Genomic DNA, 16,051 nt, shown 5'->3' on the forward strand with positions numbered 1-16,051 from the left:
TATATATCCGCCTTCTGACATTTATCTTACCATTCCCACAATATACAGTAAAAACATGGCATATTTTGGACATAGTTTGAATGGTGATTAACACCCTGAGTGCATAGGACGGAGTTATCCGTCCTATTAATTAGTAACGCCCAGCGCTCAGGACGGAGATTGATCAAAAGGACGGAGATTATTGATATCAAAACCGATCGCATCGCTCCACAGGCTGGGACACAACACTGTTCCCCCCCATTTTAGCCGACGAGATCGAAAATCTTAAAACGTTAACGTCTAAATCATTCCGTCCAATTCTAAGAAAAGATTATGTGTTAGACGGCCCCCACCGCGGTCCCGTCACTAGTCGCATTAGAATGAATCATACCTCCCGTTGTTGTCGATCGCCTTTTGGCTACATCTAGCTACTTCAGCCACATCCGGGATAACATCCGGTCCGTCGCTAAACATGCTCCGCTGCTATAAATCGCTGGGCGCTCTGATTTAATGGATTAAATAACCCTGGGCGTTCGGGGTGTTAATCATGATTAATTAATTTTTAAGAAGTGATTAATCTGATAAAAATGTTGAATCGTTTGACAGATTTTTTTTCTTTTCTTGTGAGGACCAGGGAAATGTTCTTCTCAAATTCTACTATATTATACAGTATGTATAGCCTACTAGTACAGTACACACACACACACACACACACACACACACACACACACACACACCGTGATTGGCTCACCCTGTCTCCTCTGCCCCGCCTCTCTCCTCTCACGTCGCCGTGGCAACCCACTTGACGGACAGGTGATCTGCTGAAGCCGGCCATGCAGACTCATCAGATCCACAGCCCCGCAGCCCCGTTGCACTCTGGGAAAATGCTGCCCAACGACCTGGACTCCTCCTTAGCCAACCTAGTCGGCAGTGAGTGTCTCCCCCGCCCCGCCCCATGCGCTCTGGGACGGTGCTTCCCAAACGCTTTAGCTCCAGACTGACTGACTCAAAGCAACATTTTGATGTTCGCCTCGGGACCCAAACGGGTGAAAATAGATGATCTGCAGCCAAGCACACAACGCATTGTCCGCTATCGGATATTTTCACTACTTCTTAAAAGTTTTAAGATTCCTGGAATTTCTTTGATTAAAGCTGCTATAAGCAATAATATGTCAAACTTTTAATGATTTTTCTTTTTTTTATTGGTATTCAGAGAGCCAGCAATGGGTATAGTCTAACACTTCCAAAAACAATTAGTCTCTGTGACAATCTGCATTCAAAGATTTTCCTAGAAGCTTTGTCATTTGTCGATTTGCCTGTCTGCTTCTTGATTGGTTAGTCATTGCGACCGGGTTTTTTTTCAACCAATGACAAAGCTTCTAGGAACATCTTTGAATGCAGATTGCGGCCCCTAGATGTGTCACAGAGACTAAACAGTTTTTGTTTTCTGTTCTACCCATTGCTGGCTGTCTGAATAAAATAAAGAAAAGTCATTAAAATGTTGACATATTATTGCTTATAGCAGCTTTAATGAAAATGGTATATCAGAAGATATAAAGACGAAACGAAGAAAAAAAAGGGATATTATTTACTCACGACCCAAACAAATGCATCTGCGAGATTCATTCCGAGCCACTGTTTGGGAAACACTGTCCTAGAAGCTCTGATTGTCTTTGTCTCTAAAGTTGTCCTCTACTGCCGTGTCTTTGTCCGTCTCACACCGTCTGTGTCTCCTTCTCCTTTCAGACCTGCAATTCGGGGGGACGCCAGCCAAAAAGTGAGTGGAAGCCGAGTCACGACTCTGCTGTCTACCAGCCACAATTTAACCCATTCTGGGCGGGAACCCCTTTTGGTGTTTTAAGCATTATGTTACGCTTTAGCTATTGAAAAATAGCAGATCTACAAGCTTGTAGCGCGGCACCGAGTGCCTGGAAGGAACAACATATTTTCAGACAGGGGGTTGGTGGCAAATTACATATATTTTTTGGGGTCCTTGACATGAAATATTGAGCACCACTGATGGAACATAGTAATTTCAGAAAACTAAATGTTGACGTCAGGCCTAAATGGCTTAAAGCAGTGTTTTTTCATATCAAGGCCCATTATTTATTGGTCATTTGAGTGGTCACCTCACCACCGGAGCGGTGGTGAGGTGACCACCCCTCCGGTGGTGAGGTGACCACCCCTCCGGTGGTGAGGTGACCACCGGAGGGGTGGTCAGCTCACCACCGGAGGGGTGGTGAGCTGACCACCCCTCCGGTGGTGAGGTGACCACCCCTCCGGTGGTGAGGTGACCACCCCTCCGGTGGTGAGCTGACCACCCCTCCGGTGGTGAGCTGACCACCGGAGGGGTGGTCAGCTCACCACCGAAAATCCAGACTATATCCTATACATCCCAGGCTTTGTTGGTTGTTCCTCAGACAAAACTAGTAACTAAAGGTGATGGAGCCTTTGCAGGTTTTGCCCCTAGGCTTTGGAATGAGCTCCCCCTCCACCTAAGAACTGTGGATTCAGTGTTTGGCCCCTAGACTATGGAATGAGCTCCCCCTCCACCTAAGAACTGTGGATTCAGTGTTTGGCCCCTAGACTATGGAATGAGCTCCCCCTCCACCTAAGAACTGTGGATTCAGTGTTTGGCCCCTAGACTATGGAATGAGCTCCCCCTCCACCTAAGAACTGTGGATTCAGTGTTTGGCCCCTAGACTATGGAATGAGCTCCCCCTCCACCTAAGAACTGTGGATTCAGTGTTTGGCCCCTAGACTATGGAATGAGCTCCCCCTCCATCTAAGAACTGTGGATTCAGTCGAGAGACAGAGAGAGAGAGTGTGTGTGACGTGTGTGTGTCTCTCTGTCTGTGCGTGCGTGCGTGCGAGCATGCGTGCGAGCTCCCCCTCCACCTAAGAACTGTGTATTCTGTGGAATGAGCTCCCCCTCCACCTAAGAACTGTGGATTCTGTGGAATGAGCTCCCCCTCCACCTAAGAACTGTGGATTCTGTGGAATGAGCTCCCCCTCCACCTAAGAACTGTGGATTCTGTGGAATGAGCTCCCCCTCCACCTAAGAACTGTGGATTCTGTGGAATGAGCTCCCCCTTGTAGGTCTGCTATTTTTGAAAAATCGTGAAAATGTGGCACAAATCTTTGAATATATATTCTTTCAGAAGACTTTTTATTTATTTCGACGTCAGGCCTAGTTTGTGACTGTAATTGTCTGTGAAAGGTGCTCTATAAATACACTTTACTTACTATATATATCTGTGTGTAGGTGTATATATATCTGTATTTATATATATCTGTGTGTACGTGTATATGTATTTATATATCTGTGTGTGTGTATATGTATTTATATATCTGTGTACGTGTATATGTATTTATATATCTGTGTGTGTGTGTATATGTATTTATATATCTGTGTACGTGTATATGTATTTATATATCTCTGTGTACGTGTATATGTATTTATATATCTCTGTGTACGTGTATATGTATTTATATATCTGTGTGTACGTGTATATGTATTTATATATCTGTGTACGTGTATATGTATTTATATATCTGTGTGTGTGTGTATATGTATTTATATATCTGTGTGTGTGTGTATATGTATTTATATATCTGTGTGTACGTGTATATGTATTTATATATCTGTGTGTGTGTGTATATGTATTTATATATCTGTGTGTACGTGTATATGTATTTATATATCTGTGTGTACGTGTATATGTATTTATATATCTGTGTGTGTGTATATGTATTTATATATCTCTGTGTACGTGTATATGTATTTATATATCTCTGTGTGTGTGTGTACGTGCTGTCATGTGTGTTTTAGACCGGAGCTCCAGTGGAGCCAGCTGGTGGAGAAGAAGCCAACAGGCAATAACGGCTGGCAATCCAAGACCATGTGCACCAGCACCAACTGGACCCACGCCACCCACCAAATGGCACCTGCACCCATGCCCGTCCAACAGATGGTAAAGCGCACGCACGCACGCACGCACGCACGCACACACAGACAGAGAGAGACACACACACACGTCACACACTCTCTCTCTCTCTCTCTGTCTCTCTCTGTCTCTCGACTGCAAGTGCTAAAGTATCAAATTCATTGGCAGGTAAAAAGAAAAGAAGGTAAGGAGACAAAGTGTATTTTTAACTGAGCTACACTAAAAGCTTTCTTACAGTATCTACTTAGTAAACGTAGAGAGCTACAGTGAAGCTACTTTGTCGCTATGACATAATTTATAATGCAGTTGGTAATGTTTTTGAGGACATGTTGTGGCATTGAGTCACAGAATAAAACATGTGTAAAAGCTACAAATGGATGGACATGAAAAATTCTCTTTGTGAGGGAAAAACACATTTGAATATTGATACGAGTTATTTTGGGTTCAGAAACGTCCCAGAGACACACAGGGCTCCATTTTCGTCATCGCTAAACCCCTTATCCCTGAACTTCTTTGCCTTTTTTGCCTATTTTGCAAAACATTTTTGAATAGTTAAAATGGCCAGTCTACAAGCTCACAACGTGTCAATGTAGATTGGCTAGTTGAACTATTAATTTTTTTTCCCCAAAATAGTAAAAAATCACACCCGTGTGAACTGAGTGGTGTAAGGTTTTATATAGCCTGATCAGCTCTGATCTGACGTAATGAAATCACACCCGGATGTGATTTCACAACTGGCTTTTTTTGTGCAGAAAAAATGAGCACGGTTGCTACGGTCATCCAGTTCACCCGGGTGTGATTTAATTACGTCAGAAATTATTTTGAACATAGCAACCATGCTCATTTTTTTCTGCACACAAAAGCCAGTTGTAGGAGTGGTTTACACCACTCAAAAAAGGCAAAGAAGTTTAGGGATAAGGGGTTTAGCGGTGACGAAAATGGAGCCCCCAGTGTTTCCCCGAGACACACGGCCCCCAGATAGACACACGGCCCCCAGATGGGACACCCAGTGTTTCCCAGAGACACACGGCCCCCAGATAGAGACACACGGTCCCCAGATAGAGACACACAGTCCCCAGATAGAGACACACGGCCCCCAGATGGGACACCCAGTGTTTCCCAGAGACACACGGCCCCCAGATGGGACACCCAGTGTTGTCCCGTCGACAAACTGCTCTCAAAGGGCATCTGTTGCGAGATGTTTGGTAGCAGAAATGCAGTGATGTAGTTCTTGTCAAGCTACTCTGCTACAAGATTAAATTGGGTCATTTTCATATTATACTCTGCCTTCTATGAACTGTACACCCCCGTTTTCAAGTTGCTTGATAAAATATTTAGATTTTTGATATTCATTAGATCAGACTCACCACCATCCTATATATACACACTTCAAACTCTTAACAATGTACTTTTGCATAATAAAAAACATCACACATTATGTATTCATTTTTAATCTCACGAAGGCATAAGACCTAAGAGGTAAACCCTGTGCATGTGTACTACTAAAAGAATGCTTTGCAGAAAAGGAGGCTGTGGCTCTCTCAGCCCAAGGGGCAGCTGAGCAGAAGGCTGTGTTAAAAGAAAAATGTTCATTTTTGTATTAGGTATCTAATTATATTAGTATTTTCTGTAATGTTAATCTAATGTTGCATCGGGAGGCATACTATATGGTCCGACGGAGCATTGGTTGGAAGGAGCATTGGTCCGAGGTGTGGGTTGGGGTTAGGTTTAGGTGTGCTGCCCCGGGGGAGGTTATAGGGTTAGGGTGAGGGTTTGAGGTAGGTTGTCGTTCGGACCAATGCTCCGTCGGACCAAACACATGAACCCTATTTATTCTGCATTTGAGCCACGGACCAGCATCTGATGACATTTAGCCTCTCAGAACCTTTATGTACCAAGGTGATAGAGGCAGCCCCCCCCCCCCCGTCCATTCTTTCACAATACCAAACAGCATGGCTGGCAGGACATTATTTCCGAGTAGGTATACAGTGAAAAGAGAGACGTCTACAGATACTCTGAGTGGTTGTGGTGTACTGTCTGCTCTGCCCAAGAGGGACAAAAGGCATCAGAGAATGGCTGCACTATAAGCTGTTATTAGAGTGCTATTTCATTCAATAGGCTTTGCCTCCAATGCTCCAAACGACAAAAGAAAAACAAACTCTTTTTTTTCTCCCCCAATTGTATCTTTACAGAATGGGATGATCTATACCGGCTATGTAAGTATTGCATATAGTTCTTCATTCTCCTAACCTCATGCTTCCCCCATTTGTCTTGCAAATTAAATATATATATTTTTTAAAGATGGAGTGCCACAATGTTTGTATTTCTCCCCTAACCCCTCCCATTTTATCATACAACTACAGCTGTGGGTGCGGCTTAAGTTCAGGTGGATCACCACCCATCACCACCCACCAGGCAAACCAGGCATACTTAATGAACTGGTGGGCGTGTCCACATAAAAACATTTTAACAAATACTGTACACTTTTTTGAAAAAAATGATACCTCCTTATATAACAATAAGACCTGATGATCATGTTTTAGGGTGGAAAAAAATCGCGGCACTCCATCTTTAAGTATTTTTCATCTTCACCAAGTCCCATTTCTTGCTTATTGCTTATTTTACTGTCTTGGCACGGTGGTTTTATATCCATATACATCCTCCTTATCCAAGTTAAAACATTATACTACTACTGAGGCATGCACTTATATTACTCTGGATAGTAACAGCAACTTGTAAAAATGTAACGGCACTTAAAATGTAAATGAAAAGTGTTGTCAAAGTACTGGTTTAACTACAAAGGTACAAATTAAATCACTCTTTTAGGCTCCAGCACCAGTGGCTTTTCCTATGACGACACCCCAAGTGCCTCAACTGTATGGAATGGTAAGGAGCACCCTTCTCTCCTCTATACTGTAAGACAAGGGGTTCCCCCAACTGTATGGTTAGGGTAAGGAGCACCCTTCTCTCCTCTGTACCTTAACTGTATGGAATGGTAAGGAGCACCCTTCTCTCCTCTATACTGTATGGAATGGTAAGGAGCACCCTTCTCTCCTCTATACTGTATGGAATGGTAAGGAGCACCCTTCTCTCCTCTATACTGTATGGAATGGTAAGGAGCACCCTTCTCTCCTCTATACTGTATGGAATGGTAAGGAGCAACCTTCTCTCCTCTATACTGTATGGTTAGGGTAAGGAGCACCCTTCTCTCCTCTGTACCTTAACTGTATAGAATGGTAAGGAGCACCCTTCTCTCCTCTATACCTTAACTGTATGGAATGGTAAGGAGCACCCTTCTCTCCTCTATACTGTATGGAATGGTAAGGAGCACCCGATCTCCTCCTCCTCTCCACCTTAAGCCAAGGGGTTCCCCCAACTGTGGTGCGTGTGCCGGGGATGTGCACCCGTTTCGACTGTTATCAATAGGCAAGACCACAGTGATCACTTAGGATCAGTACGATTGTTTTCGATGAGTATGGGCACACCCTGCCGACTGATAAAAAAACCCGACAGGATTAAGGTTGGCGAACATGCGTTAATATTAGGACCGCGCTGCGACATGCTTGCGGTTAAGTTTAGGGGAGGGTATGAGGAGGCTTGTCGTTTTTAGTAGGCAGTAGACCAAAACGACAGGATTAAGGTTGGCGAACATGCGTTAATATTAGGACCGCGCTGCGACATGCTTGCGGTTAAGTTTAGGGGAGGGTATGAGGAGGCTTGTCATTTTCAGTAGGCTCCCAGCATGTCCAGTAGACCTGAGTAGACCGATAAGATCGGTTAACGTGTTATCAACGCCAATCGCAGCCAGTAGGCTCCAGACTACATGCAGTAGGTCCGATCGGCTAGATAAGATCGGCGTAATAAGTAACCTACTGGGAATTATCGGTTGATTTTCGGTCGAAACGGCTCGGACGTGCACACATACTGTAGACATCAAAGGGGGCTTCAGCCCCTGCCCTTGTACCTGTCTGTAAAACAACTGCGCCAACGCCCTCACGGGGGTGCGTGACATGAAAAGGGTAATGGCGGTTTTATGGTGTTATTTAGCACAAATGGTAAAATCCGGTTGTTGTAAAGAGATGTATAGTCAGAGCAGCTGTGGGAGTATACAGCAGCTGCGTGTCTCTCAGTCCAGTGACATTCTGTGATTATTTGCCATAATCATATTAACATTTTCGGCCAAATGCAAGGAGACTTAGCGTTGGGGGGTGCGTCAGCTAGGTCAGGAGGCAACAGGGGGTGCACGCACAGCCAAAAAAGTTTGGGGATCGCTGCCTTAGTGCAGGGAAGATTCACACTGAGTCGGTTTGATTCAAACTGTTCCCGTATACGATTGCCTGGTCCCCGCTGGCCATGATTCACATTGGCCTTGATTCTTCTGCACCCGAGTACACTATCAACTGTATTCAATGCTTTTACATTGCGTCGATCCGAGTACACTTGAATCGGTCCCGAGAATATACCTCCAGGCGGTTTGCTTTCTGTGTGGAGTTTGCATGTTCTCCCCGTATCCCCTAGGGTAGGTACCCTAACAAAAAACATGCAGTAATCCTGGTTTCAAAAACTACCTCCCCCTGGCCAGCCGGGGCGCCTGATGGAGAGGAAAGGAACTGGTCAGAATAACGTGTTCCTTCCACGCGCTACATCCGGCCAGGGAAACGCCCCCGCCAGGTGAAAAGAAGCAGCTTGGACTCCTCATGCATAGAAGGAAGCATGAGGTCAGTCCGTTGCTCTCCCCAGGTTGGCAGAGGAAGTGTAGCGCCCAGGATTACATTCGATAAAAAATCGTGGGATTAAAAATTAAAAGAATTAAATGTATTTGATGACGAAATTGTCACAACAGTTTATAGTTTGTATTTAGTTTCTGTTTAGTTTTCGTCAGTGAAAAAAAGGTAGTCGACGAACATTTTTCGTCATAGTTTTGGTCGACGAAACCAACTCTGCTGCTGTAAACAACCAACGCTGCTACTGTAAACAACCAGCGCTGCTACTGTAAACAACCAGCTGTCAGTCAGTCAGTCAGTCAGTCAGTCAGCCAGTCAGGAGAACCATGTTGGAATGAAACGAGTACAGCTGTTGATCTAAGCTCTCTCTATCCACGTCTCCTCTCTCTCCCCCATCCCTCGGCCTGTCTCTCCTCTCTCCCATCCCTCGGCCTGTCTCCTCTCTCTCTCCCATTGCTCGGCCTGTCTCCTCTCTCTCTCCCATGGCTCGGCCTGTCTCTCCTCTCTCCCATCCCTCGGCCTGTCTCCTCTCTCTCTCCCATTGCTCGGCCTGTCTCTCCTCTCTCTCCCATCCCTCGGCCTGTCTCTCCTCTCTCCCATCCCTCGGCCTGTCTCCTCTCTCTCTCTCTCTCCCATGTCTCGGCCTATGTCTCTCGCCCAGCTCCCTCCTCAGATGAGCCACCATCAGATGGGAGGTGTTCAGATGATGGCTCCGCAGCCTGTCATGTACAACCAGCCTGTCCTCAGACCCACAAACCCTTTTGGACCCATGCCAGGGGCACAGGTAACACACACACACACACACGCACACGCACACGCACACACACGCACACACACACACACGTCATATTTGAAGTTAAAGTGTCTGTAAACAGGAAGGCCTATAAACAGGAAGGCCTATATTGTGTATTCAAATTTTTGTCAGACCACAGAATAATATGCTATAACGCAGTGGTTCCCAAAGTGGGGTCCGGGGACCCCCAGGGGTCCTTGAGGCAGTTCCAGGGGGTCCCCAGCTAAATGTATAGTTTGGAACCAAACCCTTGTGGGTCTGTAACTCAGAGAGAGAGTGTACAAATGGAACCAAATGGACCTTAACGGTCCAGTTAAATTAACATTGATTTTACAATACAAATTGGGGTCTCAGAGATAGAGATGCCATTAAATGGGGGTCCCACCCAACCTACCCAGCCTAATTAAAAACATTTTTTTAATGGTTATTAATGGTTAAGTCGTCAGTGAACTACTAATTCTAGCCAGAAGATGGCGATGCACTCTATGGCACACTGCCCCCAAAAAATGGCTAAAATAAAACTCTAGGCAAAGCATGTGAGTTTGCTGCCATCTACAGGTTGAAACCAGCTGCAGTGCAGGGATGAGCTTGATACCCCTTTTCGTGGTAAATTAAATGTGAAATACATCCTCTATTGAGAAAACAACAATATATGTTGACAAAGACACTTTTGTTACATTTTAAAAGTAGGCTAACTACAGTTGAATTTCAATGGACTTCTATGGGCTGGCCTGCAGTACATTCTAACGGACCAGAAGTGGGGCCGCTGTCTCATTTGGGGGCGTGAAATTTGTAGTCCCCGTGTGTCTCTATACACTCCTGTATTTTAACAGCAGTTATTATTATGGTGGTACTTGGAGAGCCAGATATTTTCTGAGGTGGTACTTCAGTATAAAAAGGTTGGGAACCAATGAGTTAGATCAGGGGTGCCCAAAAGGTAGATCGCGATCTACCAGTAGATCACAAGGGGTATGCAGGTATAGCCTGGCTAATAAGCCAGACTCAAATCACACTGTCGTGTGGTATTTGAGTCTGGAGATGCTGTGTATGGATCTTGTTTCCCGGGGGGGCGGGTTCAAACATTTTCTCTTTGACGCAATTGGTCAGAGCTACTGTCAGTCATAGGTCTCAAGCATTGAACGCCACTGTACCAAAGCCCGCCCATATTGCATACCGTGTCCCGATTGGCCACAGCAGTTCTCTGGTGTAGGAAATGGGCGTACAATTGAGCCTCTCCAGACCGTAATCCGCCGGCAGGCAATTTTTTTTTGCCAATGGCTGATTCGGTCTGGCTTATTAGCCAGGCTAATGCAGGTAGACCACATGACATGCCCCTTAAAATAAATACTATTTTGGCATCTGCCACTTGAATTAACTGACTTGATTGATTGACATAAAAAATGCCTGTCAGCTCAAACCCACAATACAATACGTTGTTTTTAAGAGTGTTGCGCAAACATCAGTAGCATTACAAAGTTATATATAAAATAAATCTAGCAATTCCATTTCCCCCCTCTATTTCCCATACATTCCAAGTACATTTCTGTAATATATCAACGACAACACCGCTATTCCAAAGCCCACCTCGGGTTAAAATTGTAACTATTTTCAGCAATGGGATTTCTTTTTTTGGTGGGTAGATCTTGTTGAGCTGTTCATTTTTAAAGTAGCTCTCAAGTAAAAAAGGTGTGGGCACCTCTGAGTTAGATTATGCCAATGAGGTCCTAGTTCCAGTATAAAAAGGTGTGGGCACCTCTGAGTTAGATTATGCCAATGAGGTCCTAGTTCCAGTATAAAAAGGTGTGGGCACCTCTGAGTTAGATTATGCCAATGAGGTCCTAGTTCCAGTATAAAAAGGTGTGGGCACCTCTGAGTTAGATTATGCCAATGAGGTCCTAGTTCCAGTATAAAAAGGTGTGGGCACCTCTGAGTTAGATTATGTCAATGAGGTCCTAGTTCCAGTATAAAAGGTGTGGGCACCTCTGAGTTAGATTATGCCAATGAGGTCCTAGTTCCAGTATAAAAAGGTGTGGGCACCTCTGAGTTAGATTATGCCAATGAGGTCCTAGTTCCAGTATAAAAAGGTGTGGGCACCTCTGAGTTAGATTATGCCAATGAGGTCCTAGTTCCAGTATAAAAGGTGTGGGCACCTCTGAGTTAGATTATGCCAATGAGGTCCTAGTTCCAGTATAAAAAGGTGTGGGCACCTCTGAGTTAGATTATGTCAATGAGGTCCTAGTTCCAGTATAAAAAGGTGTGGGCACCTCTGAGTTAGATTATGCCAATGAGGTCCTAGTTCCAGTATAAAAAGGTGTGGGCACCTCTGAGTTAGATTATGTCAATGAGGTCCTAGTTCCAGTATAAAAAGGTGTGGGCACCTCTGAGTTAGATTATGTCAATGAGGTCCTAGTTCCAGTATAAAAGGTGTGGGCACCTCTGAGTTAGATTATGTCAATGAGGTCCTAGTTCCAGTATAAAAGGTGTGGGCACCTCTGAGTTAGATTATGCCAATGAGGTCCTAGTTCCAGTATAAAAGGTGTGGGCACCTCTGAGTTAGATTATGTCAATGAGGTCCTAGTTCCAGTATAAGACTGGCTGATCAAAATCACCAAACTAGGCACTAGTGCCGTTCAAATATGGATCAAGATTACGTCGCTATGTTTCCACTTTCCAGAAACATACTTTAGTGAACTAAAGTATTACTGTTTAGCTGTAAAATTTGATAATTTGTTACTTGGCCACAATGTTGGAAACAGAACAAGCAGAACGATCAGACCATCTGCATACAGCATACCACTGCACTTCACCCATTCTGGGCGGGAACCCCTTTGTGTTTTAAGCGTTACGTTATACTTTAGCTATTGAAAAATAGCAGATCTACAAGTTCACCGAGTGCCGCGCTACGAGCTTGTAGATCTGTTATTTTAGAAAGATCGTGAAAATGTGCCGCAAATCTTTGAATATATATTCTTTCAGAGCGAACGTTTTCAACTCAAATCGATCGGGGAGGTCCCTGGAACAACATATTTTCAGATGGGGGTCGGCGGCCAAATACATATAATTTGTGGACATATTGAAATATTGAGCACCACTGATATAGAAACATAGGTATTTCAGAAAACTGTCATGATTTAGAAGATTTATTTTAAATTTCGACGTCAGGCCTAAATAGGTTAATGAGGCCCACAGGTTAATATCCAAGTACTGATGCATTATTGAACTCAGCTGTTACATAACCTGCTTTAATTACTGCAGTCTATATTACTAATTTATGTCTGATGTATTTGTATTTAAGTTCATAAAGTATAACTACTTTTCAGTAATCTAATACAAAAATAGCAAAAAAAACAACATAAATACAGGGCTCCAATTCAAATAAAAACAATCAGCCAATCTACATTGACACTTTGTGAGCTTGTAGACTGGCCATTTTAACTATTCAAGAATGTTTTGCAAAATAGTAAAAAGAAAAAAAAAAAAAAAAGGCAAAGAAGTTTAGGGATAAGGGGTTTAGTGGTGACGGAAATGGAGCCCTGAGCGTCTATTCACCAGAACATGCCGTCCGTTCTTCGTAGCATCAATATTGATATATGATCTGTATATCGAGAAATTAAACACGCCACAGAATGCCCGCAACTGACCGGTCAGAATTAAGCGTTTAACCGAGCCGCGTAACCCATTTAGACCGGAGCTCGATTCTACAAAACGTCTAAGGTTTTCTGAAAAACCCATGTTTTCTATGTCAGTGGTTCTCATGCTATTTCATGTCAAGGACCCCTAGAATCATATGCATTTGGCCTCCGACCCCCACCTCAAAATATGTTGTTCCAGGGACCACCCTCCCCAGAAGCAAAGATTTGAGTTAAAAACGTTCGCTGTGAAAGAAGCTATGAGCTTGTAGATCTGCTATTTTTCAATAGCTAAAGCATAACATAATGCTTAAAACAACAAAAGGGGTTCCCGTCCAGAATGGGCTAAGCCATAGTGTCGGTGCTTGCTCATTGGCACAACTACAGTACGTCCACAGCACCCTTTTAAGGTTATGAGCTGCAGGGCGAGGCAGCCGTGTTGCTTTACATGGCAGTATTACCCATCTCTTTAAGATGATTGTTAACTTTTAGCTGGCAGCAAAGCTGCTCTCGTTGGGTTTGATGGAACAGTCTCGTCCACCTCAGGGGTGTTTAATTTAAAATACAGACTAGTATCCTCAGAAATTGTTCCAAAAAAAGCCAATCTACATTACCATGCGACAACGCTGTAGCTCTCTCTCTCTTATACTAGTCAGCCTTTTAAAAAGACTAACAGTGAAATAAAACCTCCCAAGTGGTTGTTCAGAGCGGATTCGACCGTTATCTCTGTATTGGATCGGCGAAATCATCCGTTATCAGCACCTTCGAATAGGGCCAATATATAATATATAATACTCACCCTTGGCTGAACGTGTCATTTCCAACTCGATTGTTGGCGCATGGAAACTAGGGGCTACTAATATACACTATTCTCTGCCTATCGGGACGTAACTCGGACGGCGCTGAGTCGTGTCTGGTGGCCTTCGCAACGCTCGGCACGGCGACTCGCTCGGCGGTGCCTCACGTGGCTCAAGGCCACCAGACACGGCGCGCCTCCGTCAGGACATCAGTGACATTATCACCCGTCACAATAGGTGATAATGACATACTGAAACAGTGAGTATGCCAGTATGGCCATATTGGCCCTATTGGAAGGTGCTGATAACGGATGATTTCACCTATCCAATACAGAGATAACGGTTGAATGGGGTGGAGCTCAAAGCTTCAGCTGGCCAAACACTCGTACCGTAACAATCCATCCCAACGTAAGTTTAATTTGACACGTTGTGCAAACACATCATTTCATACGGTATAGTTAACCACCCAAGGCCCTTAATCATATCGCAGAAAAGTGTTCACTATAGTTCACTATAGAAAAGTGTTCACTATAGTGATCCTGGTGGATCTCTATGGTGACACGGGAGTGGGTGGGGTATGTGAGGATACGTGAGGATTTTTTTTATTTTGATGTTCGTAGGATAGGCATTTATAAGCTTTCAGCTTCAGCCTATTCCTTTTGATCACCTCCAGTTCCTTTTGGTTATGTAACCGTGTGTTAACAAATAAGCTGTTTTGTTACTGTGAAGATGATCAAATAAACCAAACTAAAACACCCTCAAAATAGGACCGCCAGGTTGAAAAGTGCGTAACCCATTCTGGGCGGGAACCCCTTTTGGTGTTTGAAGCATTATGTCATACTTTAGCTATTGAAAAATAGCAGACCTACAAGCTCATAGCGCGCCACCGAGTGCCGCGCTATGAGCTTGTAGGTCTGCTATTTTTGAAAAAAATCGTGAAAACGTTTTTAACTCAAATCTTTCCTTCTGGGGGGAGGTCCCTGGAACAACATATTTTCAGATTGGGGTCGGCGGCCAATTGCATATAATCTTGGGAGTCCTTGATATGAAATAGTTTGAGAACGCCTCTGACCCCCATCTGAAAATATGTTGTTTCAGGGACCTCCCCCCAGAAGCAAAGATTTGAGTTAAAAAGTTAGGGTTTTTCAGAAAACTGTCAGGATTTAGAAGACATTCGTAGAATCGTTCCCAGCTCTAAATGGGTTAAGCAAGCCGGCTTCTTGAAAGCCTCTCTCTGGAGAGGTTGTGCTCTGTGTGTTAATATGCTGGTCAATAGACATGATGGCCCAATAAATTACACCTCCATTGTCTGCAGATGCACTTCATGTAGGGGACGACGACGACGCGACTCCAGGCAGCAAAGAGGAAAGAGGAGAGGAGAGGAGAGGAGAGGAGAGGAGAGGAGAGGAGAGGAGAGGGAGAGTTGAAGCAAACCAACCCAGAACCAACCAAATCCTGCACAGGAGGAAGGAAGGAAGAAGAGGAGAAAGAGGTAGTGGAGATAATTCTACAGAATGGAGGACCAGAGGATGGATAACAACAGACTAGAAACGAAAACACTAAGTCTGCTTGCTTTTCATCCGTCCTCTCCTCTCCTCTTTCAGCCAAGAAGCCCCTCTCCTCTGTTCTGTAGGCCTGGGACATCGGAGCACCCCCATCCCCCCCCCCATGCCGAGCCCCCCCCCCCATCCTGTTTGATCTGTTGTTTCTGAATGGGCCACTGTTCTGTTCTGTCTGCTGGAATTAAATTGATGCTGATGATAAATGGCTAACGATGATTGCTTCAATGACTTGACAGCCATGTCGGTCAGTGTGGGAGCTTTGTGACCTAGACCCCCCCCCCCCCCCTCCCTCCACCCCCTGCGACCAACACCCTTTTCCCCCATGAATTTCCTGCAAAAAAACAAACAAAAAAAAAAACACCCGTCCCCCAAATCCACAGTCCCCTTGCTGCCCTGCACCCCCCCTCCCCCCCACACTCGACGGACTTGACACATGTCTCTTTCTCTGATTGGATTGTTTGCACGCACTTTACTAAAAAACGTGAACTTTGCCAAGGGTGTATGTACGTGTTGGTGATTTTAAAGCATCGTAAATTCAAAAAACCACCACTCCGCTTCCTGCTTGTGTGCGTCAATCCATCACAGCCACCCCGCGATCACCATCCGATGTCTCGGAAGTG

The 16,051-nt window shown here is 44.5% G+C and overlaps 1 protein-coding gene across 2 annotated transcripts in view; it reads left to right on the top strand.

Annotated features, from left to right (window-relative positions):
- The window catches only part of LOC306927885 (phosphatidylinositol-binding clathrin assembly protein-like), a 69,830-nt gene extending 54,158 nt beyond the window's left edge, over positions 1-15,672 (top strand). Inside the window, exons 12-18 of one of the 2 annotated variants that reach the window (XM_079507766.1) lie at positions 793-909; positions 1,726-1,756; positions 3,797-3,953; positions 6,119-6,142; positions 6,753-6,812; positions 9,312-9,434; positions 15,185-15,672. In XM_079507766.1, coding sequence (XP_079363892.1) covers positions 793-909; positions 1,726-1,756; positions 3,797-3,953; positions 6,119-6,142; positions 6,753-6,812; positions 9,312-9,434; positions 15,185-15,199 — 527 coding nt within the window. In that variant the 3' untranslated portion in view covers positions 15,200-15,672. The remainder of the gene's footprint in view (positions 1-792; positions 910-1,725; positions 1,757-3,796; positions 3,954-6,118; positions 6,143-6,752; positions 6,813-9,311; positions 9,435-15,184) is intronic. The other variant, XM_079507767.1, reaches the window with a different exon arrangement.
- Positions 15,673-16,051: the final 379 nt, after the last annotated feature.

Source organism: Electrona antarctica, assembly GCF_951216825.1.
Source record: "Electrona antarctica genome assembly, chromosome: 8".
Taxonomy (NCBI): Eukaryota; Metazoa; Chordata; class Actinopteri; order Myctophiformes; family Myctophidae; genus Electrona; species Electrona antarctica.